The sequence below is a fragment of the Leucoraja erinacea genome, chromosome 20 (genome assembly GCF_028641065.1).
Source record: "Leucoraja erinacea ecotype New England chromosome 20, Leri_hhj_1, whole genome shotgun sequence".
Taxonomy (NCBI): domain Eukaryota; kingdom Metazoa; phylum Chordata; class Chondrichthyes; order Rajiformes; family Rajidae; genus Leucoraja; species Leucoraja erinaceus.
In genome coordinates, this window is record NC_073396.1 from 32,945,360 (window position 1) to 32,970,521 (window position 25,162).

General features: G+C 42.5%; 1 protein-coding gene across 1 annotated transcript in view; it reads left to right on the plus strand.

The window, feature by feature from the left end:
• The window catches only part of dnah3 (dynein axonemal heavy chain 3), a 157,656-nt gene that overhangs the window by 95,345 nt on the left and 37,149 nt on the right, over positions 1 to 25,162 (plus strand). The window contains exons 35-45 of the mRNA XM_055651884.1: positions 1,963 to 2,074; positions 4,266 to 4,507; positions 6,757 to 6,857; positions 6,947 to 7,052; positions 9,971 to 10,100; positions 12,373 to 12,609; positions 12,702 to 12,802; positions 13,386 to 13,680; positions 14,473 to 14,652; positions 19,367 to 19,490; positions 23,906 to 24,062. Coding sequence (XP_055507859.1) covers positions 1,963 to 2,074; positions 4,266 to 4,507; positions 6,757 to 6,857; positions 6,947 to 7,052; positions 9,971 to 10,100; positions 12,373 to 12,609; positions 12,702 to 12,802; positions 13,386 to 13,680; positions 14,473 to 14,652; positions 19,367 to 19,490; positions 23,906 to 24,062 — 1,785 coding nt within the window. The remainder of the gene's footprint in view (positions 1 to 1,962; positions 2,075 to 4,265; positions 4,508 to 6,756; positions 6,858 to 6,946; positions 7,053 to 9,970; positions 10,101 to 12,372; positions 12,610 to 12,701; positions 12,803 to 13,385; positions 13,681 to 14,472; positions 14,653 to 19,366; positions 19,491 to 23,905; positions 24,063 to 25,162) is intronic.

Consider the following 25,162-nt stretch of genomic DNA (forward strand, 5'->3'; position numbering starts at 1 on the left):
GGAATAGGGTACCAATGTAACTTGACAATACATATCTAAAATATGATTATTATCCCTCTCACTGTGTGCAAGGGAGATGGAATTGTTCTTTAGTCATGGACTGAAGCAATGTTGACCTTCCTCATCATCAAATATTCTTCAACATTAGGCAGATCTGTGAATAAAAGATGAATCGGGCAAAAGTCGACAAGGAAGTTGCTGCTAATGTTAATACAGTGGCTTGCAAAAGTATTCATACCCCTTGAACTTTTCCACATTTTGTCACGTTACAACCACAAATGTAAATGTATTTTATTGTGATTTAATGGATAGACCAACACAAAGTGGCGCATAATTGTGAAGTGGAAGGAAAATGATACATGGTTTTCAAATTTTTTTACAAATAAAAAAACCGAAAAGTGTGGAGTGCAAAAGTATTCAGCCCCCTTTACTCTGATACCCCTAAATAAAATCCAGTGCAACCAATTGCCTTCAGAAATCACCTAATTAGTAAATAGAGTCCACTTGTGTGTAATCTAATCTCAGTATAAATACAGCTGTTCTGTGAAGGCCTCAGAGGTTTGTTAGAGAACATTAGTGAACAAACAGCATCATGAAGCCCAAGGAACACACCAGACAGGTCAGGGATAAAGTTGTGGAGAAGTTTAAAGCAGGGTTAGGTTAAAAAAAAAAAATCCCAAGCTTTGAACATCTCACGGAGCACTGTTCAATCCATCATCCGAAAATGGAAAGAGTATGGCACAACTGCAAACCTACCAAGACATGGCCGTCCACCTAAACTGACATGCCGGGCAAGGAGAGCATTGATCAGAGAAGCAGCCAAGATGCCCATGGTAACTCTGGGGGAGCTGCAGAGATCCACAGCTCAGGTGGGAGAATCTGTCCACAGGACAACCAGTCGTGCACTCCACAAATCGGGCCTTTATGGAAGAGTGGCACGAAGAAAGCCATTGTTGAAAAAAAGCCATATGAAGTCCCGTTTGCAGTTTGCCACAAGCCTTGTGGGAGACACAACAAACATGTGGAGGAAGGTGCTCTGGTCAGATGAGACCAAAATTGACGTTTTTGGCCTAAATGCAAAACGCTATGTGTGGTGGAAAACTAACACTGCACATCACCCTGAACACACCATCCCCACTGTGAAACATGGTGGTGGCAGCATCATGCTGTGGGGATGCTTTTCTTCTGCAGGGACAGGGAAGCTGGTCAGAGTTGATGGGAAGATGGATGGAGCCAAATACAGGGCAATCTTGGAAGAAAACCTGTTAGAGTCTGCAAAAGACTTGAGACTGGGGCGGAGGTTCACCTTCCAGCAGGACAACGACCCTAAACATACAGCCAGAGCTACAATGGAATGGTTTAGATCAAAGCATATTCATGTGTTAGAATGGCCCAGTCAAAGTCCAGACCTAAATCCAATTGAGAATCTCTGGCAAGACTTGAAAATTGCTGTTCCCAGACGCTCTCCATCCAATCTGACTGAGCTTGAGCTATTTTGCAAAGAAGAATGGGCAGAAATTTCAGTCTCTAGATGTGCAAAGCTGGTAGAGACATACCCCAAAAGACTTGCAGCTGTAATTGCAGCGAAAGGTGGTTCTACAAAGTATTGACTCAGGGGGGCTGAATACTTTTGCACGCCACACTTTTCAGTTTTTTATTTGTAAAAAAATTTGAAAACCATGTATCATTTTCCTTCCACTTCACAATTATGCACCACTTTGTGTTGGTCTATCACATAAAATCCCAATAAAATACATTTACGTTTGTGGTTGTAACGTGACAAAATGTGGAAAAGTTCAAGGGGTATGAATACTTTTGCAAGCCACTGTATATAATAACCTATGTTTTTATTAACTTCTGGTGGGGTTTTTTTGTTTCTATACGTGATTCTGTAATAGATTGGAAAAAAAAAACTGGTTTCTGAAATGAAGTATTGAATTAATTTATATTTTGCTTCAACAGATTTATGAGATGATGTTAGTACGTCATGGATTTATGATTGTTGGTGATCCTATGGGTGGTAAAACCTGTGCCTTCAAAGTGTTAGCAGGAGCACTTGGCGATCTGTATGCAGGTAATGGTTTAACTGATACTTAAACCAATGTACTTGTTGTAGCTTTGCAGAATAAAAGTGTTTGCAAACATGGCTGGGAAGTAATTTGTGAGGAGGACATAAGTGGACAATGGACAAAGATCTATGAGATCGAGTATTTTATTGGAAAATGTGAAATATCAGGAAAACAAATTACAAACAATCACGTCATCTAAATGCGGATAGGTTTTAGAGATCTGAGGTGCAGAGGGGGTCTCCTAGTTCAGGACTTTCACCAGAATGATGCCTGGATTAGAAGGTATTAGCTACAAGGAGAGGTTGAACAGACCTGGATTGTCTTCTCTGGAACGCCAGAGATTGAGGGAAATCCTGATAGAAGTATATACAATTATGAGAGGCATAGATAGGCAGGTAGTCAGAACCTTTTACCCAGGGTAGAAATATTAAAGACGAGGGGGGCATAGCTTTAAATTGAGGCAAAACTTCAAGGTGATGTATGGTGCAAAAAAAGTGGTGGGTGCCTGGATTGTGCTGCCAAGAGTGGTGGAGGAGGAGGCAGATACAATTCTGATGCTTTTGGATAGGCACATGGATATGGAAGTATTGGGGGAGGATATGGATAATGTACAGACAGGTGAGATCACTTCATCTTGGTATCATGTGTAAGAAGGAACTGCAGATGCTGGTTTAAACCAAAGATAGACGCAAACATCTGGAATAACTCGGTGGAACAGGCAGCATCTCTGGAGAGAAGGAATGGATGACGTTTTGGGAGAAAGGCCCTTCTTCAGACTTTGGACGATGGTATACAATATTGGCCTTCTTATTTAAGGAAGGATCTTAATAACTTGGAAGAAGTTCAGCGTAAGTGTATTAGTCTAATATTTTTGAATGGAATGGTTGTCTTATATTGGACAGCCTAGACTTTGTTTACTTGAGTTCGATAGAATGAAAAGGGCTTTGATTGAAATTAACAGGATCCTGAGGGGAGTAGATGTGATTGTAGAAGTTTAGAAGATATCCCCTCTTCTCAGAGAATCCAGAACTATGGGCCACTGTTTGAAAATAATGGGTTGCCTTAATAGTCTGACCTTAATCTTTATTTGTTGCATCGTGGTATTACTGCCAGTAGGGATGATTGTGCTGTTGTGTTCCTTTTATTCTGCACAATGCGTTGACACACAACCATTCTATCTTTATTATACTTATAAAACTCTGATCTTGGATGTGTATTTATTTGTGTGATGTTCGTGTGCGTTTCACATCTCCTCGAAAACATGACGCTAACGGTAAATATTTTACATATTCCGACAGAGATTTACGCCATGCTGTCAAAAATCACCTTACCTGAAAATTTTACGCATTATTTCTTGAGTTATTTATGAAAATGTTCAAAAATTTCAAATAACATGGAAAATATATGAGATGGTCTTGCTGATGATGTCACAATGGCTCCTCTCCTCGCGGCCTGAGGCCCTATGTTCCATGCGCAGCGAGAGTGACATCACCCCCCCATTATGCCCCCCCCCCCTCCCACCCCCCCTCCCGGTTCTTCAAAAGACGCAGAAAGAACGAGCAAAGTCGGCTCTTTACTGCAGCTCCCGAGGGCTTCCGAGGTCTCCCAAGGTCCCGAACGCTCACGAGCACTCCTGAGCGTTAACGAGGGCTTCCAAAGTCACGAGCGCTCACGGCACTCACGAGCTTCCCGGCTTGCTTTTCAAGACCTTTCTTAACTAAATAGTTTGTGAACATTTTATCATATGCTGAGCATTCTTTGCAAGGAGGTGAATTGTATCGGTTTGTGGGGTTTATGGAACTGCAGTTGCCAAAGATAGACACAGAGTGCTCGAGTAACTTAGGGGGTTCTTCGGAGATGCTGCCTGACCTGCTGAGTTACTCCAGCACGTTGTGTCCATCTATTGTATGGTTAATAGCATCTGTCCATCCTTCTATTAATTTTGCATTGGCATTCCACAGCTTGGCTCTTCAAGAGAGAATGGATTTATAAAATCTAAAATAGTTGGAATACATAGTACACACAAATGGATCTTGCATTGGTAAATAAGAGTATTTAAGGTGGAGAGTCAGAATCGGATATAATTTTAAGGTGAAAATGGTGCTAAACACAATTGAAACTGCGGACATGGTGAATATACGCTGTAAATTGTCGAATTATTTTGAATTCTCATAATTTTTCATATTTTTTTTCAAGCTAAGTCAATGGATGAATATTCTGTTGAATACTGCATAATAAATCCCAAGGCTATCACCATGGGACAGCTGTATGGGTGTTTTGATCTCGTAAGCCACGAATGGACTGACGGGGTTCTTGCGACAACTTTCCGAGCTCAAGCAACTTCTATCACTGATGCAAGGAAGTGGATTGTATTTGATGGACCAGTTGATGCTGTTTGGATTGAAAATATGAACACTGCATTGGATGATAACAAGAAAGTAGGCGATTTAAAAATAAATTGAGATATTTGTACAAAAATGATTAAAGAAAAGAGGAGAGCATAGAGAACCCTCCACTTCCTTCCCCCTCGTCTGTTTAATTAATTAATCCTTAAATCTAACTATATTATTCGGTTCAACCGTTCACTGGCACCAAACTTCACATTTTTACCACAGTTTGGGTAGTTTATTTTCCTGAAATCTTCAAAGGACCTCTTTGTAAAAAAAATGATATTGATGTTGTTTAGTTTTGTTCATGTTCATGAATTGAACGCATCTATTCTTACAAAAGCGTTCATAATGTTAGTGACATTAAGTAGGGTACTTCTCCATTTCTCTTCAAGAGGGAAAAAGTCCACACTTTCCTAATGCTTATATTCTTAGATTTATGATGTATCCTCATCATTTTTATCTTTCCATCTTGTCCAGTGTGATCGTGTCCTTTAAATAAAGGGGCAACCACACCTGCTAACACTGCGTTTTCACCAAGTTTTATATGTTTAGTTGACTTTCTCTACTTTTGAAACATGTCCATCTGGGTATAAACCCTCCAAATTTGGTTTGTATTTTTATGCGCTTACAACCAACTTTTTGTCAATATTATATTTTAAATATTTTATTATTCTTTTATCCTATTTAGATTTTTTCGAATAATATATATTCTTGTTTTTCTTTCCAAAATGTAATACCTCACCCGTAGTAGCACTGAAACAAATTCCGTAAGATTACTGATGCTTTTATAAACTTGCCCTCCTGATAGTAATGATTACCAACCACCTCTTCCAATTTGGTTTCACCCACAAATTAATAAATCGTGCTTTTGGTTCTAAAGTGTGAATCATTCATGTAAATTGTACACATCATATATCATAGTGGGACTTCAGTCCCATTTCCTGCAACTTTCATTGCTTCACTCATCATCTTTTTTGAAAATATAGATTAATTAAATTCACTGTATCTCTCTCACTGTATTACCTCTACAGGGAATTTATGGATATGAATAGTGGTTTATTTATTTATACTTTTAATTCCCTGAGCTATTTTATTCAATTTAGATTCCCATTTTACAAATATTAAATAATCTTCCTTTTCTGATCAAACAAGACATATTTTCCTGAAATCTACACCAACTATTCGGAAGAAGGCTGAAGAAGAGTCCCAACCCAAAACGTCACCCATCCTTTTTCTCCAGAGTTGCAGCCTGACCCTTTCTACACACCAACTATTCATTGTTTCATTTTCATTTCTGGGTGTTTTTCTATTTAGTCAGAGAGAATAATTTAGCTATCCGTGAATCTACCAGAGGGGCATTAATTTATCACAATGTATTAAGATGATGTAATAATGTGTCTGGTCCTTCTATTGGATAGATTCTTCGAAAATCCCTGGAAGTAATTCATCTGAAGGAGGGATTCTATCCTTTTTGAGTTTAATTAAGTAATATCATGACAACTCGTTTCATAGGTTTACATCCTTTTAATCTCATTATAAAATGCCATGTCCATCTGGCACATCTTTCAAGTAAAGACTGAAACAAAATAATTAAATAATATTTCTATAATTTTGCCATTGCTACTTTTAGGATTTTGTCCTGCCTATGCCTTATCAGAATACATTTATCCTGAACTATGTTGAACACGGGTTTGAATGATTCCTATTGCTGGCCTTCCCCAGTATATCATTGTTAGTAGGTGCTGTTCTCCTGCTATTTTTGCAGGTTCAATTCTCTTCTCCTCAAATCTCCTCACTTCTCTCCAATCCATTTCCGTGACCTTTGTCATGCGTGTGTTATTCCCAGACTGGGATCCCAATGATCTGGAAACTTAAAGCCCCTTCTCCTGCATCATCCCTTCATCCACACATTCACCTGACCTATCCTTCCAGCTCATGGGCCTGGAAGCACTCCATAGATTACAACTTGGGGGTCCACCTGACCCTTCTCCCTCATCTCCATCCCTTGCCATTTTATGCCAGTGACCTCCAGGACGGGCTGGAGAATAAACTGGCATAAAGCCTCTGGAATTTTTGGTTTTAGAATAGAAGAACAATGTGCAAGAATGCGCCAAGCCTTCAATAAGATTCTGGCCGAACTGTAACGTCTGGTGAGAACAGTCTGTTTTGGCCACTGTTACCAAGATGGTCCTCAATCTTCACTTGGGTTGCCTGCTCTCTTCATGATCTGATAAGCTTAATGAAATGCTCGATGGCACTGTGTTGCTCGTAATTATTTATGTGCCCTTGTCTTCCAGTTGTGTTTGATGAGTGGTGAAATTATCCAGATGAGTTCCAAAATGAATTTGATATTTGAGCCAGCAGATTTGGAACAGGCTTCTCCAGCGACAGTCAGCAGGTATTAACTGTGGCATTATCAAACTTGAGCAGTCGGTACAAGATGCAGATAACTTCACATGTGCTGAATTGGAAACCTTTTTTGAACAGGTGTGGTATGATTTATCTGGAACCCCATCAGCTTGGTTGGGCTCCCCTGAAAGACTCTTACATGGACACTCTACCTCCAACTATTACCGCTGAACATAAAGAACTGGTAACTCTTTGTTTTTTGAAAGTTTAAGTTTCAATGATGAACATGGGGGAAACATGGCCACCATTACTGATGTCAATATGGGCACATGCTGAGCTTTAAAATGGTGCTCATTTTTAAGGTTCATTTTATGTCTCTACATCCTTCTTAACATGGCAATTCTCTCCGTACATCCAGATAAGGGAACCTCTAATTACACAATTCAACACCCACCCAAAATGTGTGGTTGGTTATAAAAAAATATCTGTGTTTATAGTTAATGACGTCACTGTTGACTCTTTGTAAAAGGTAAATTAGAATGAAATTTCGTCAAATAGAAATACATGACAAAAATCTAAACCTAGCTCCCCATGTCCAAAGCTAAATGGTTCTGGAATCACCTGTGGTGTGTGTAAGTGCTGTTTAGTATTGATCATTAACTACCCACTGTGCAACAAATGTTATAAAGGAAAACCAATAGCCCTGAAAATCATTAAGGCATTACATAGCTTAAGTGCTAAGTTAAACTCATCTAAACATCCATCCAGTAATGTGCTGTATTGAAAGCCTTTAAGGAAGAAATATAGAAATCATAGTAATTGGATTGAAAAAAAAACCTTTCCAGTGACTGTTCTGTGGAATGTGTGAATTTCATTTTCTGCATTAATGTTTATAATATCTGGTAACCTATCTCCCCACCACCTCTTTAGCTATCTCTATACTACAAGACGGTTAGTTGACATACGATATGCAAACCTAACCACACGTCAAGTCTGGTAGGTGAGCATATGCAGGCCCAGTATGCAGGCACCCCAAGTTCTAGAATGGCTCCCTGACACCACCTTATCCCTTCCCATATCTTCGTCTCCTGCCACTTTATTTCAATGATCTTGTAAGTACTGGTTGGAGACTGACCTGGCATAATGCCCTTTGGAATTTTTGATTTAATATTTGAACAGAGGAATATAGACGGTGATAAAGAGAGATATAGACAAATTAATGAAAGATATGCATAAATAACAATAACAAAGGAAAGGGCTATATCTTCGATTTAAACCAGCATCTGCAGTACCTTCCTACACTACACCCTGTTAACTTACATTTCCGACTTCTCTTGCAGATTCCTGATTAAAGTCAGCCTTAGTCCTTGTAAGATAGACGCAAAATGCTGGAGTAACTCAGCGGGACAGGCAGCATCTCTAGAGAGAAGGAATAGGTGACGTTTTGGGTCTAGTCAGACTTAAGAAGGGTCTCGACCCGAAACGTCACCCATTCCTTCTCTCCAGCGATGCTGCCTGTCCCGCTGCAATACGCCAGCATTTTGTGTCTATCGTCGGTTTAAACCAGCATCTGCATTTCCTTCCTACACAGTTAGTCCGTGTAAGCCCATCTGGAATTCTTGAAGTATCATAGACGACTGGCAGCCAGGTTTTCATATGCCACTCCTCCCCAGGTTACGAATGCCTCGCTCATGTACAGCCCATAGATACGAATGAGCATTTGAGAGTCCGGTTTTGCTGGCTGCTATATGATTGCAGACATCTTCTGCCATACGGGAACTTGGTTTGTTGAGCTATATTTCTGACTTTCGAACTGTTGTGGTTACAGTAAACAGGAACTGAAGTTGGGGATGACCAGTAACTGAATAATCGTGAAATGGTCAGGGTCTTATCCAAAGAAATGCAGAAAATCATATAAAACGTGGTTTATGCATAGCCAGTGTCTGATATGAAAATAACAATATTGGAGTCATGGAAACAAATTGTCAGCCTCTCATTCACTGTTATTACGCCCCCGGCACCTGACCCCTTTACTCCTGACCTCAGGAGAAATAAGAAGATAAAATAAAACAGGAGATTAAAAAATATATTTACATAAATATTTCTTTCATACCTTCCTAACTACTGATTCTTCTTCTTGCATATGGCGTGCGCAGCTTAAAGTTGTAGGACAACTTGTTCTATTTGATCTTATTTGATTGTGCACTCCAGGTTGATTGCATTCGTCGAAACAGGGAAGGTTGCAATCTCCCACCCCAACTAATGATTCAGGCCCAACCTGGCAGTAAAGAAAATTACAAATACTGTTGATGGGGAAGTGATAGAGACCAACTGGATAGTTATATCCATATGGATAAATGTTTCCAAAAAAACCGTAAGAAAATATGCAGTGTTCCAATTTAATTGGTATCACAGCGTAGAGAAAATCACCAAATTACTTCTGATTTCTTCAGCTAGTTCTTTAAAAAAAAAAACCCACAAACATCTGTGGGTTCTTGTGAAAGATGGGAATACTCTTTTAGGGATATAACCAATATCCATTGGCCAGCTTGATATTTGAAAAATAAAAATCAACCAGTTTCTCATGTCTACTCTCTTTCTCCTGAAGATTCTAACTCCTTTTTAAGATGCAGCTTCACAGATGATGAGGAAGATTCACTTATGTTTCTTCCTATGACCTTAACGGGTTCCTGTAGTTGCCATGGTCACCTTTCCTGTCCTGATAGGAAGTGTTGACAACTACAGGGTGGTGACAACTGAGTCCAATCTAGTCCCTGTCCAGCATTCATATACACAGGGGTTAACAGCCAAAAATGGGATCCCTGACTGATTTTATTTTCCTAATCCAGGAGAATTGAGAGTAATTAGAGTATCTCTATTGCTGTCTTGCTAAGAGGACTTGACCTATTGCTCTTTTTCATGCAATGTTCATTGGATTGAATCAAAACTTTACCGCAGAATAGAGGGCATTCCTTTCATGAAAAGGAATCCAGCCTAATCCTGCTTCCCATTTCTTGGCTCATAGGCTTATAAATTGGGAAATCAGTACTTATCTAATTGATCAATAGATACATTTGTCATGCCATTGGGGAGTTATTTTGATGATTCTATAAATCATAATAAAATTGATCAGGTAGGCAGCTGATTTGCTTTGTTCCTTAGATCAATGACATGTTCCATTGGCTGATACAGCCAAGTTTGGACTTTACCCGGTTATATTGCAAGTTTTTCGTAAAGACCTCTCCAATGCACCTGGCTTACAGTATGATGAGGCTCTATTCTTGCTTAATGGGTAAGTGTTCCATTTAAATCTGCTTCTTATTGCATTTCCACAACAACTTTTGTTTTGTTCAGCTATCTGCCAAAGGCTAATATTTTGGCAGTGTAGGCTGCAACATTTTAATAAGTATGCAATGATACATCGGGGATTTATTGTGCAGTACTTTTAACAAGAATTAATACATTTCTGGTGTTTTGAATACATGAGGGAAGATCAGTTTCCCATGTGCATCTTTTAAGACATTCTTGTGCACCCTGGGTGGTGCTCCGATTAATGCCTACAAACAAACTGACTGTTTTAGTTATGGCTCGAAGCTTCAGCCTTGGGCACAAATGAGAGCAGATTGAATATCTTTGGAACTGCAGGATAACATCTGAGCACCACATATGTAGGATTCACATCAAGGTTCCAAGAATGACTGATATCAGAGAGCCTGTTTAAGAAAGAACTGCAGATGCTGGAAAAATCGGAGGTAGACAAAAATGCTGGAGAAACTCAGCGGGTGAGGCAACATCTACGGAGCGAGGGAATAGGTGACGTTTCGGGTCAAGACACTTCTTCAGACTGATGTGGGGGTGGGGGGAGGGGATGGGAAGAAGAAAAGAAGAGGCGGAGACTGTAGGCTGTGGGAGAGCTGGAAAGGGGAGGGGAAGGACGGAGAATGCAAGGACTACCTGAAATTGGTGAAGGCAATGTTCATACCGCTGGGGTGTAAACAAGCAAAATATGAGGTGCTGCTCCTCCAATTTGCGGTGAGACTCTGGCCATGGGGGAGGCCCAGGACAGAAAGGTCGGATTCGGAATGGGAGGAGGAGTTGAAGTGCTGACCCCCCCCGGGAGATCAGGTTGGTTAATGCGAACTGTGCGGAGGTGTTGGGCGAAGTGATCGCCAAGCCTGCGCTTAGTCTCACCGAAGTAGAGCAGTTGACACCTAGAGCAGCGGATGCAATAGATGAGGTTGGAGGAGGTGCAGGTGAACCCCTGCCTCACATGGAAAGACTGCTTGGGTCCTTGGATGGAGTAGAGGGGGGGGGAGGTAAAGCGACAAGTGTAGCATTTCCTGCGGTTGCAAGGGAAAGTACCAGGGGAGGTGGTGGTTTGGTTGGGAAAGGTGGTGGTTTGGTTGGGACGGGTCGAATTGACCAAGGAGTTACGGAGGGAGCGGTCTCTGCGGAAAGCCGAAAGAGTAGGAGATGGGAAGCTGTGGTCAGTGGTGGGATCCTGTTGGAGATGGTGAAAATGTCGGAGGATTACCTGTTGTATGTGACTGCCTGTAGGGTGGAAGGTGAGGACAAGGGGGACTCTGCCCTTGTTACGAGTGGGGGGGATGGGGAGTGAGACCGGAGATACGGGATATAGAGGAGACCTTGATGAGAGCCTCATCTATAGTCGAAGAGGGGAACCCCTGTTCCCTAAAGAATGAGGACATCTCTGATGCCCTGGTTTGGAACACCTCATCCTGGGTGCAGATGCGGTGTAGTCGGAGGAATTGGGAGTAGGGTATAGTGTCCTTACAGGAAGCAGGGTGGAAAGAAGTGTAGTCCAGATAACCATGGGAGTCAGTGGGTTTATAGTAGATGTCGGTCAGTAGTCAGAGAGCCTAGTCAGATTTCCCAAATAACATAAAATAACGTAGAAACGGCCATGATCACATTTAATACCACATCATCGGTTTTGAGATGCATTATGCTGAAAGGCTAATTGAATTTCCAGGAAAAGATCTAACAAAATTCATGAATTGATCAGTCCAGTATAGGGAAGCTGGACAAAGATGCAGTTGAATGGAATCAAGGGTTACGCTGATAGAATTAGATGAGAGGAAGATCAAATGGTGCATTGTGGGGGTAGGGAGTAGATGAGTTGAATAGCCTTTCAATGCCTATATTTGATTTGATTGATTGATTTGATTTGATTCAACTTCATTGTCATTGCACAAATACGAGTACAGGTACAACGAAATGCAGTTTAGCGTCTGGTCAGAGTGCAAGATAGTAGAAATAAAAATACTGGTTAAACAATATGTGCACTGTGGATGAATTAAACTGGTACCCAATCCAATGTAATGCTGAATAAAACTACGCAAGGAAGCTAAATAATGAGTATCTGGATAGAATGTACGATCCTCACGAGGTTAAGGGTGAGAAGTTCCGTTCTTCCTTCCCACTAAGTTGATGTAATAACAAACGTTGGGCTTTTGTTTGGTTTGGAATCTAGTTTGCGGCAGTTTCAAAGGGAATTATGACTTGCATAGCTAACAATTAGTTTGTCTTTTTCCAATCTATAGGTGAAATAGCTAAGTCAGGACAGGATGATAACGAAGAAATGTCGAGTCAGCAAATCACCCTCTGGCTGCAGGGCTTATTCCTCTTTGCTACTGTGTGGACTGTTGGTGCCACGATCAATGGGGAGAGCCGCAAGAAGTTTGATACTTTCTTCCGTAATTTGATCTTGGGAATGGATGACAATAATCCTCGTCCCAAGAGTGTCAAACTGACAAAAAACAATATCTTTCCTGAAAGAGGTTAGACATAAACCAAATATAAAACTTTGAAAGTACAGGAGCTCTAATTGATGTATTTAATTGTCTTTCTTATTATTACTATTATCATCCAGGAACTGTTTATGATTACTACTTCAAAAAGGTTGGCAGTGGACAGTGGACTCTGTGGACAGATTATATCACCACAGAAAATGAGATCCCTTCAGGAGCCAAGGTATTATGGCACTATATTATCATGTTTTGCCTCGGCTGAGATCAGTACAATATTTGATGTTGAATGTACTATACCTTGCTTCCTTCGATTTTCCAGCAAAGCTATCTCCTTATTAAATTAATATAATTTATACATTTTTGGCATTAATACTTAGATTATTAATCTAAAATCCGCCCCAAAAATTGATCCTTAAAAAAAAGTTCTTGCACACATGAATTCTGGCTGCAATTACCTCAAATGCATTCTTAACAATTCAGGAATTCAAAGCCTGTAATTTTGATTTTGAAAATATAGCTTGGAAAATGTATTTAAGTTAAGGGCTTGGTGCTGTGTTCCAAGCAGGAGAAAGCGTGTGCCGTTTATCCCATATCGTTGCCTTGTCTCTCCCCAAGCTTTGATTATCTACCTTGCTTTGAAATTTAGATCCCCCAGGAGTTTAGTATACCAAGAGATAAGAAACCTTATTAAATAATTTATTGTTTAGGGTGCACATACAAAAATTAAACACTATAATGTCTTGCCTTCTAACTTACTGCTGCTACCTTGTTTATTTTTATTCATTACATTTATTTTTGATTTACAGGTTTCAGACCTTATCATTCCCACCGTGGAAACTGCGAGGCAGACATTTTTCTTGGAGGTTTACATCTCGCACAAAATACCTCTGCTACTTTTGGGTCCCACTGGCACAGGCAAATCTGTACTTACAAACAACTTCCTCATGCAACTACCCAAAGACCGTTACATTCCCAACTGCATCAGCCTCTCTGCTAGAACCTCGGCTAATCAAACCCAGGATATAATAATGTCAAAACTGGACAGGAGGAAGAAGGGTATTTATGGTCCACCTGTGGGGAAAGAATCCATTGTCTTTGTAGGTAAGGGATCTATCTTTTGATTAGATACGATGCAATATAAATAATTTTTCATTTAAAATGACTTTTGTTTAATAGTGGATCAAAGATTTATCAGTTTACTTGGTCACATGTACTGAGGTACAGTGAAAAGCTTTTTGTTGCGTGCTAACCAGTCAGCAGAAAAACAATACATGATTACAATCAATCCATTTATCTAACTTGCTGCTGTTACTTAATACTGAAGATAAATTGGCACATTGTGCACGGCTTCTGTGTGTTTGGTGATTGTGGAAATGCAGTGATTTGTACATTTCCTTTATTGAAAGAGTCTAGATATTCAGTTGAACACATTTCTTGACATTCAGAAGTACCAAAATAGTGAGATATGACTTCTGGTTTTGTGCCTTAGAACTCGTTGTCACATGGCCACCACTTTATTTTTCAGGCCTTCAATAAAGTTTCACTAAACGGGAGAGGGGGTTGAGTCGGTCCATTTAGAAGCCTGCATTTGGATGTGATTTGGGCCCATATCTGAGGACTAGGAATTGTAGGGACTTGGGTGGGCAGCACACAGTATGATAAGATTTTAACAGTATGACTGTTGGCATATCAATTTCCTTCCTGGGATAAATAAAGTTCTATCGTACCATATCGTAAAGAGTTGTAGCAGCAGCTATAATGATGAAAAATAACCTAGGTTCAGAAATGGGGAAATGCAGCTTTATCAATTGCATTGGGATGTGCTACGAGCTGATTTTTCTTTTACTTGTTAAGAGAGAATCCTGATCCCGTATGTTCATGTGCTGATTCCAGATGATCTTAATATGCCGGCAAAGGAAATTTATGGAGCCCAGCCACCCATTGAGCTCCTTCGACAATGGATTGATCACGGCCATTGGTATGACAGGAAAGATACGTCAAAACTTACCATTATAAATGTATTGTTTATTTCGGCAATGGGTCCCCCTGGAGGAGGAAGAAATGACATAACAGGTAAGAACATTGGTAGCAAATGGCAAATAATAACATCAAGAGTATTTTGGCTTTAAATGCATTCCAACGTCAGAAATCAGTAAGTTTTGAAAATATTTTTATGTGCATCTCAATTTCCTCGGCAGGCAGCTCTCATTTTAGATGAACTGTTATTTGTTCACCCGAATTTACACTTACCAAAACATTGATATTGCTCTATGTACAGAGTTGCTCTATGTACGTTGGTCACAATTATGATATTGCACAATGATACAACAGGTAGTGCCTCTGCCTTATAGCAGCCAGTGACCTGGGTTATAATAATAATACATTTATACATACATAAGATGGCATTGGTGCAATGGCTTATATATATTTTAGGCTAATATGCAAATTCTTTGTAATTCTTTGTTCTGTTTGATGTGTAAATGGACCTGTGTCTGAAATAAAGCTTTAATAATAATAATAATAATACAACAAAATTTCAGGTGCACTGCCCGAGCGGAGCTCCAATGTATCAGTTAAATAATAACGACAATGGAAACAACAAAAACAGCAAGAAAAACGTCAAGCCGTGTCAGAATGTGTAATATTTCACAGTATAGTGTTGTGGCAGTACAAATTATTGCCTATGGGGGCTGTGTGTTGAGTGCAGAGTTCAGTGGTGATGGCCTTGGGGTAGAAACTGTTTGTTAATCTTGTGATGTGTGATTTGATGGACTTGTAACGCTTTCCTGAGGGCAGAAGGGCAAACAAGTGATGTGTGGGATGAGATGAGTCCTTTAGGATGCGTGATGCCTTCCACAGCCAACGAGAGCTATAGATGTCTTCCAGGGCAGGCAGTTGGGTGTTGGTGATCTTCTGGGCTGTATCTAAGATAGAAGGTAGACAAGAATGCTGGAGAAATTCAGCAAGTGAGGCAGCATCTATTGAGCGAAGGAATAGGTGATGTTTTGGGTCGAGACTCTTCTTCAGACTGATGTGCGGGTGGGGGGCAGGAAGAAGAAAGGAAGAGGCGGAGACAGTAGACTGTGGGAGAGCTGGGAAGTGGAGGGGAGGATGGGGAAAGCAAGGACTACCTGAAACTGGAGAAGTCAATGTTCATACCGCAGGGGTGTAAACTACCCAAGCAAAATATGAGGTGCTGCTCCTCCAATTTGCGGTGGGACTCACTCTGGCCATGGAGGAGGCCCAGGTCAGATTCGGAATGGAAATGGTTGAAGTGCTGAGCCACCGGGAGGTCAGGTTGGTTAATGCGAACTGTGCGGAGGTGTTGGGCGAAGCGATCGCTGAGCCTGCACTTGGTCTTACCGAAGTAGTGCAGTTGACACCTAGAGCAGCGGATGCAATAGATGAGGTTGGAGGAGGTGCAGGTGAACCTCTGCCTCACCTGCAAAGACTGCTTGGGTCCTTGGATGGAGTCGAGGGCAAAGATCTTATAGCGGAGCAAGATGGGCTACTCCTGCTAAATACAATGGGCTGACATGTAGTACGCTAAGGAGGGGATCCTGGGCATTTTTCCCCGCCCATTTTAGTAACCGGATCCTACCTGACCCGACCCGACTCGCAGTGTAATCAATGAAACAGTTTGTGTGTGTGATATAGGGTTAGATTCATCATTCTGTCAGTTCATACTTCTTGTCAAGAATAAAATTTGACTCTGGTAATTGTCTTTTTTAGTATATTGTAAATCATTTATTTTTAAATGGCTCACAAGCAGTGTTTGAGTTTATTTTGTGGTAACCGGAACCGACCCGACTCGCAGGGTAATTGACATTGCGGGGGAGTTTTTGTGTGTGATATAGGGTTAGATTCATAATTCTGTTAGTTCATAATTCTGTTAATTCTTGTTAAAGAATAAAATGTTTATAAACACACATACATGAATGTGATATAAATGTATATTATCATATAACACACACAATTAGATTTCTTCTGATCCAATGATGAACTTTATTTCAGACTAGACAAGGGACATTAAATAAGAAACATTGTAAACGTCCCCGCAACTTCACACACATTAGGCCTTATCCCCGGGCCGCACACCCCCTCTACCGCTGCCCCGTCCCTCTCCCCGGGCCCCACACTCCCTCTCCCCGGGCCCCACACTCCCACACCCCGGGCCCCACACTCCCACTCCCCGGGCTCCACACTCCCTCTCCCCGGGCCCCACACTCCCTCTCCCCGGGCCCCACACTCCCCGGGCCCCACACTCACACTCCCCGGGCCCCACACTCCCACTCCCCGGGCCCCACACTCCCACTCCCCGGGCCCCACACTCCCTCTCCCCGGGCCCCACACTCCCTCTCCCCGCTGCGGAAACAAAGATCCGATCTTTGACCGGAAGCAAGATGGCGGAACAAGATGGCGGAGCAAGATGGCGGGGGCTGGTTGCTAAAATGGGTCATATAATCACCCATGAATCCGCCCATGAGCGTACTACACGTTTGCGTGAGAGTAACCCATCTTGCTCCGCTATAAGATCTTTGGTCGGGGGGGGGAGGTAAAGCGACAAGTGTAGCATTTCCTGCGGTTGCAGGGAAAAGTACCAGGGGAGGAGGTGGTTTGGGTGGGAAGGGGCAAATTGACCAAGGAGTTACGGAGGGAGCGGTCTCTGCGGAAAGCCAAAAGGGGAGGAGATGGGAGTCCAACTTGACCTCTGGTGAGGAATTTTCAGATTCTCCCTGTGACTGTGTGAATTTTCCCAGATGATCTTGTTTCTTCCCTTATCACAAAGACATGGTGGTTGGTAGATTCATTGGCTATTGTAAATTGACTCGAGCACAGGTTGGCTTCCACAGCATCTGAGCAGAATGTATTAAAGGCAAGTAAGTGGACAAAGAAATTGGCACTGATGAAATTATTCTGATAGCCAATAATATCCATAATAATAGTTTCCATAATAGTAAAGGCCATAAGATATAGGAGCAGAATGAGGTCATTTGGCCCATCGAATCTCTTCCGCCATTCAGTCATAGCTGATCTTTATTTCCTACTCAACCCCATTCTCCTGCCTTCTCCCCATAACGTTTTACATCCTTACTAATTAAATAACCAATGATGGTATAGTGAGAGGTGTTGCATCTCCTGCGGTTGCGGGGGAAAGAACCTGGGGAGGGGGTAGTTTGGGTTGGAAGTGATGAGTTAACCAGGGAGTCGCTTGTGCAGTTTAAAACCCAGCGGTATGAATGTTGATTTCTCTAACTTCAAGTAACCCTTGCTTTCCCTCTCTCCCCGTCCCTCCCCCACCCTAGTTCTCTGACCAGTTTCAGTCCTTCTGGTTAATTTTACTGATTGCATGCCTCCTTGCCACCTTCCCTTCAGCTAACAATGAACCATTTCTACATTTCCTTATCAACATCTGCTTTGATCTGTCATTTTCAGACCTTCTCCATATCACTAGACTCCCTCTCCCCTAACTCTCAGTCTGAAGAAGGGTCTCGACCCAAAACGTCATCTATTCCCTCTCTCCAGAGATGCTGCCTGTCCCACTGAGTTACTCCATCATTTTCTGCATTATATGTTCCTTGGTGTAAAGAAGCTAGTTGGCGTGTAGCCTGGAGAGTACCCTTGAGACTAGTACCATGATATATCTGCCTTTCTCACAAATGTTTCTTTTAGCTTTGTGAAAGAAGATCTTCAGAGCTAACACATGATTTTAAGTGTGTAATTTAAATTACAGACAGCTCTATGCTACTTTTAGGTGACAGGAACAGATTCAAGGGTATGAATTGTCAATAGATATAACATATATTCACATTATGATAGAAAATGAGAAAGCCACGATTCAACCCCCACTCTGTTACTTTGAGTTATGTACCTTAAATAAAATGATCTCCAGGCATTCAGTCCTACATCCCAGGACAGAGCCTATTCACTTGTCCTTTTCTTATTTCCATGCAGTACTCTGCCACTTAATTTCTGTGCAATTTTATTTAAAAACAGGCCTGCCTGGAATCAACTTTGGCATTAACATGCCAAACGTTAGTATTAAAATGGCATAACCCACTGACACCATTATCTAGTCACCCAGCAAGGAAGGCATATTCACATTGTTGTTTAAGAAGGAACTGCAGATGCTAGAAAATCGAAGGTACACAAAAATGCTGGAGAAACTCAGCGGGTGCAGCAGCATCTATGGAGTGAAGCAAATAGGCAACGTTTCGGGCCGAAACCCTTCTTTAGACTGTCTGAAGAAGGGTTTCAGCCCGAAACGTTGCCTATTTCCTTTGCTCCATAGATGTTGCTGCACCCGCTGAGTTTCTCCAGCATTTTTGTGTACCTGGCATATTCACATGTCCCCCAATGGGTTCACATTCATAGCATGATTGCAGCAATAAGTGCAGGACAATCGCAGCAATGTCAAACAATCCCTCATGATATATATTTTTGTCAGCATCGACGATTTGGGTTGAAGGATCTGGTTCTATGCTGTTTTGCTCCCCGAATCTCCAAACTACTGTATAAAACCTGAGTTGCTTTAAAAGAAGGAAATTCAGGAAGCACTCGGCAGATCTGGATGTATCCCGAGAAAGAGAAACAATTCTGACAAAGGGTTATGGACCCGAAACTTCGACTATTTCATTTTTCCAAACCTGACCGGCTGGCTGTTTCTGGCGTTTTCTGTTTTTATTTCAGATTTTCAACATCTGAAATTTTATTTTAATTTTCAGACTTTGGTTGCTGTTCCCTCAAGCTTTATATGATTTGAAGTCACTTATTTGTTTTATGACAGGACGTTTCACTCGGCATTTGAATGTAGTGTCCATTGATTCTTTTGATGATGATACAATGATGAAGATTTTTACTTCCATTTCGGAATGGCATTTTTCAAAAGGATTTGAAAACACCTTTTCGCGGTAAGGATCAATCAAATTCAATTTAACTCCATGGGTGATGATTAGTTTGTGTATGTGGAATGATGACACATAATCCATAACCAACTCAGCTAGCATTGAACCATTCTACAATTTCTTATCGTCGTTTGCTTTTAACTGTTTTCACACCTTACCCTCCATATCTCTAGTTTTCTTCTCCCCTCACTCTCAGTATGAAAGAAGGGTCTACCAGGAACGTCACCCATTCCTTCTCTCCAGAGATGCTGACTGTCCCACTGAGTTACTCCAGCATTTTGTGTCTACCAAGTCTCTCTGTCAGTCCCTGTCTCAACCATTGTCCCAACGCTAAATCTAACTTCGTCTTCAAATGCATTTTCCTCAATAATCACCTCATCCCATTCCCATAACATATTCCAAGTGTCCTTCTATCTCATCCTATCTATCTATCCATCTTCTATCCATCTATCATAATATAAAACTCTGATCTTGGATGTGGATGTATTTATTTGTTGCGGATTTATGTGTTTGTCTGTGATTCACATCTCCTCTGAAGCGCTAACGGTGAAATCTTTACATATTCCGGTAGAGATTTACCTCATGATCTCGAAAATGACCTCATCTGAAAATTTGATTCATTATTTCCTGAGATTTTTACTAAAATTGTTCACCAAACTGAGATCTTTTTAAAAGCTATCGAGCTGAAGCGAGCTGGATGACGTCACAATGGCTCTGCTCCTCGTGGCAGCTGCGCAGATCTTTCAACGCGCAGCATGCTGGGCACTGTTTTCCATGAGCTGCGAGTTACGTGGCCCAGCCGCCCTCCGCACCCCCCCCCCCCCCCCCCCCACCCCCAGGGCTCAGGATTGAAGCCGCTAAAAACACGTGCTCAAGTCTTGCTGCCTGCTCCGCTGGGCTCCTTGAAGTTCCACAACATGGAGGCGGCGATCGTTATCGCAGTGCGGGTGCGCGAACAAGTGTGGTGGAAAAGTGGCCATGGCGGCCGTTACAGGGGACGACCTCCTCTCCATCTCCCCCGCCCGATCGTCTGTTATGCGGGCGGGTGAGCTTCCCCTTGTGGAAGCCTTGATGAGCCGGCCCTCTGCTGCTTTTGACCATCCGCAGATTGCTCCGGGCCTTGCTCTGGTCCACGCCGGCCACAACCTAGCCCGGGCCCGGCACCAGGTGGGGAGGATTCTGCTCTACGACCTGGGTAGGTGCTACCTCTACCCACTCCTCCTCCCTCTCTAAACCCTCCCCAGGGCAGAGAGAAAGAGAGAGAGAGAGGAGAGGAGGGGGAGGGGGCTGGAGGGAGAGGGGGTGGAGGGAGGAGGGAGGGGGGGGCGGGGGGGGGGGGGGGGAGGAGGAGAGGGGGGGAGAGAGGATAGGGGGAGTAGAGGGGGGAGGAGGAGAGAGGAGGAGGAGGGGGCCCTCCCTTTCTGCCCCCACTTCCTCTCTGCCCCCCCTCAATCGCTAGGGAGTGGTGAATATTGGGATCTATGGGTGAGTGGTGGAGTATTACGTTCGGGAACCAGCCCTCCCCTGTGATGCCACGCCCCACCCCCCATCCCTCAATCTCTCCCCCCCCCCCTCCCTCTCCCTCTCCACCCCCTCCCTCCCTCTCCACCCCCCCTCTCTAACCGTGCCTGCGCAGTTGGGGGGTTTTGCATGAGTAGATAGGGCGGGGATGGGTGTGGTTCGTGTGTGGGGTGGGGGGGGGGTGTGGTTAGTGTGTGTGACACCAAAAGGCGCCCCCCCCCCACAACCGGGTCCCCCTTGGTCTAGTCTATTACTAAAACTCTCATCTTGTTTGTATGTTTGTTTGTACCTATATTTGTTTCTGAACGTTTGCAAAAACGGTACACAATAGCATGACAATTTTTGGCCTACCTTACTCATCATTGTCCTGTGATCTCCAGTAGCAATTTTTGTGCAGATTGATGTTATATTTTACAAGTTATTGAATTTTAAACTTAAATTAACTTAAAATGGTGCCCCCAGCCGTGCATGCGCAGTTGGGGGAGGGTTCCTGTGCGCGTCACAACGGGGATCTCGAGCCTCACAATGGGAACCCATCAGCCATGCCTGCGCAGTTGGGGCCTAAGCAGATTTTCAGATCGCCATTTTTTTTCCTCATGCCTGTACTTGTCTGGCCTCCCATGGGTAAGTTTCCTTCTATTTTACAAATGCCTCCACAGCTCCTCTCTTCAATGTATTAACTTTAACTTAATTTCTGCTGTCAATGGCACAACTTTGAACGCAGCTGCACACTTTGGTGAAATATTGCATTGGGGGAATGGGACCCAACGAGTCCGCACTTGTTCTAGTTTTATATTAAAACCTTGAATACTTGTTTTAGTACCTCGCCTATATCCCCAGACACTAAACACAAATTCCCTTCCGTATCATTGAGCAGTCCTACCTTCTCCCAGGTCACCCTCTTGCTTTTAGCATAGGTACAAAAAGCTTTGGGGATTTCTTTAATCTGATTCACCAGAACCATTTTGTGGCCCCTTTAGGTCGTATTAATAGCATGCTTTAGTTCTTTCCTACTTTCTTTATATTCTTCAAAGGCCCTGTATGATTCCATCCTCTTAAGCCTTGCATGTGGTTCCTGATTCTTTTTGACCAAATTTACAACCAATCTGGTCGTCCAAGGTTCCTTGATTTGCCATTGTTATCCCTCCTTACTGGAATATGCTTGTCCTGAACTTCGATCAACTGGCCTTCAAATAAATACCTCGGCTTCAGATGTGGGCTTCCCAATAACAATTGCTCCCTGTCTACCCTCCCGAGCTCCAGCCTAATAATGTTGTAATTTGCCTTACTTTAATTTAGTGCCTTCCTGCAGGGTCCATCCTTCTCCATGTTCAAAACAATCTTAAAACTAATGGAGCTGCGATCACTCCCCCCAACCTGCTCTTCGACTGAAACACCAGTCACCTGGCCAGGCTAATTTCCAACACAAAAGAAAATCACATGGATACACCTCACCAAATCTTCCCCATCTAAGCCTTTAGTTATAGATCAAGTTCCTGGTCAATTTTGGGGAAGTTAAAGTCACCCACTAAGACAACCTTGTTGCTTTGGCATCTTTCGGTAATCGTGCTACTGGTGGGGGGGGGGGGCTTTTGTACAACCCCATTAGCTTGTTTGCACCTTCTTTCTAAGCTCTACTCTTATCACCTCAGTAGATGAACCCTCCAATATGTCCTCTCTGAGTGCAGCCGTGGCAGTCTCCCTCATTAGTAGCGCAACCCCTCCACCTCTTCTGCCTCCTACTCCATCACGTCTGAAACATCGAAACCCCGGAACATTGAGCTGCCAATCATGTCCTTCTTGCAACCACGTTTCCACAGCGGCCGCAACATCATTGTCCCAATCACTGATCCAGGCTCCAAGTTTATCTGCTTTCTCCACAATATTCCTTGCATTATACATGACTATTTTTGGTAATTCTCCCATGAAGTGCTTTGGGATGCTTAGCCATATTGAAGGTGTTGTACAAATACAATCTGTCCTCTCCCCTGACTCTCAGCATGAAGAAGGGTCTCGACCCGAAATGTCACCCATCATTCCTTCTCTCCAGAGATGCTGCCTGTTCCGCTGAGTTACTCCAGCATTTTGTGTCTATCTTAGCTGTTACAATTGTTACTTTGAAACATTTAAGTTATCAAAGCATCGTCTCCTTCCTGCAATGATAGCCATCAAATTTATTTCTGATAAAATATTTAGTTACATCCCCATTTTAATGTTATGATATGAGTGGGACTACTTATGTTAAAGGCTCCAGATAAAATGTTGTTGTTTGTCTGGGTAACGTTGAATTGAATTAAATGGAACCAGTTCCTTCGGCCCACCATGTCCACGCTCACCATTGATCACCTGTTCACACCAGTTCCATGTTATCTCACTTTCATATCCACTCCCTATACACAAGGGGCAAGCCAATTACACAAGCCAATTCATCTACAAACCAGCACATCTTTGGGATGTGGCAGGAAACTGGGGCTCCTGGAGGAAACCCATGGAGTCACAAGGAGAATGTGCAAACTTCACTCAGACCGTACCTGAGGTCAGGAATGTAGATTGGCTATTTCCCACTAACCAATTGTGGTGTTTGTCAGTAGTTGCTCGGCCTAATATGTGATTTATATTACCAAGAGCTTGCTTATGTAATTCAGTCTGAGTAGCTACGTACTGTAACGTTCTGCAGACCAATGCTGTAAGTGGACTTTAATAAATATGTGTTGTATTTTGATGTGTGTAAGACTCCACTCATTACAAGGAACAAACCTGGGTATCTGATGCTGTGTGGCATTGCCTCTACCAGTTTCACCACTGCGCAGTATAATTTGCACCATAATCTACATTCATAATTTGCAGTATTTGCAGGGAGTATGAATTTAATGTTAAAATTGTTCTTTTTTTAATTATAGTTTAGGAAGGTTAATGGTGCAAGCGACCATGGCAGTGTACAAGGCTGCAATAAGCAGTTTTCTTCCAACTCCTTCCAAATCTCATTACGTGTTCAATTTGCGAGATTTCTCCCGAGTGATTAAAGGAGTGCTGTTATGCCCAAGCACCAATCTCAAGGTGGGTGATGAAGCTTACTTTGTAATTTTAATGACAAACATGCTTTATCTCTTGAAATGGACATGAGGATTTTTTTTAAACATAAACCTAATATGTCTTTATATTAAAATATGGAGAACTTTAATTTGCATGTTTTTTTGCAAACATGCATCCCATGATGCGCTTGGCAATGTCACATTGTTCAGTTCATTGTGGAAAAAGATCATAGTGAGCCATTCCCATTTATCATTGAATAATTATTAAATGTAGTGAATATTTCTCTCTAAATACCAAAAGTTGATTACACGTTCCTTTACAGATTCAGATTCAATTTTAATTGTCATTGTCAGTGTACAGTACCGAGACAACGAAATGCATTTAGCATCTCCCTGGAAGAGCGACATAGCAAATGATTTGAATAAAAATAATAATAAGTGTCCGGGGGGGGGGTGGTGATTGGCAGTCACTGAGGTACGTTGTTGAGTAGAGTGACAGCCGCCAGGAAGAAGCTGTTCCTCGACCTGCTGGTTCGGCAACGGAGAGACCTGTAGCCCACGCCTCCTGGATGGTAGGAGGGTAAACAGTCCATGGTTGGGGTGAGAGCAGTCCTTGGCGATGCTGAGCGCCCTCCGCAGACAACGCTTGCTTTGGACAGACTCAATGGAGGGGAGCGAGGAACCGGTGATGTGTTGGGCAATTTTCACCACCCTCTGCAATGCCTTCCGGTCAGAGACAGAGCAGTTGCCATACCATACTGTGATGCAGTTGGTAAGGATGCTCTCGATGGTGCAGCGGTAGAAGTTCACCAGGATCTGAGGAGACAGATGGACCTTCTTCAGTCTCCTCCGGAAGAAGAGACGCTAGTGAGCCTTCTTGACCAGAGTTGAGGTATTGTGGGTCCAAGAGAGGTCATCGGAGATGTTGACTCCCAGGTACCTGAAGCTAGAAACACGTTCCACCTCCGTCCCGTTAATTTGGATGGGGGTGTGCGTGCCGCCTCTGGACTTCCTGAAGTCTACAATGAGCTCCTTGGTCTTCTTGGAACACTTACGGGAAATGTTCAAGTCTTTAGCTACATGGATAGATGTAATTATCACCAAAGATTGCACTTAGGTATTCCG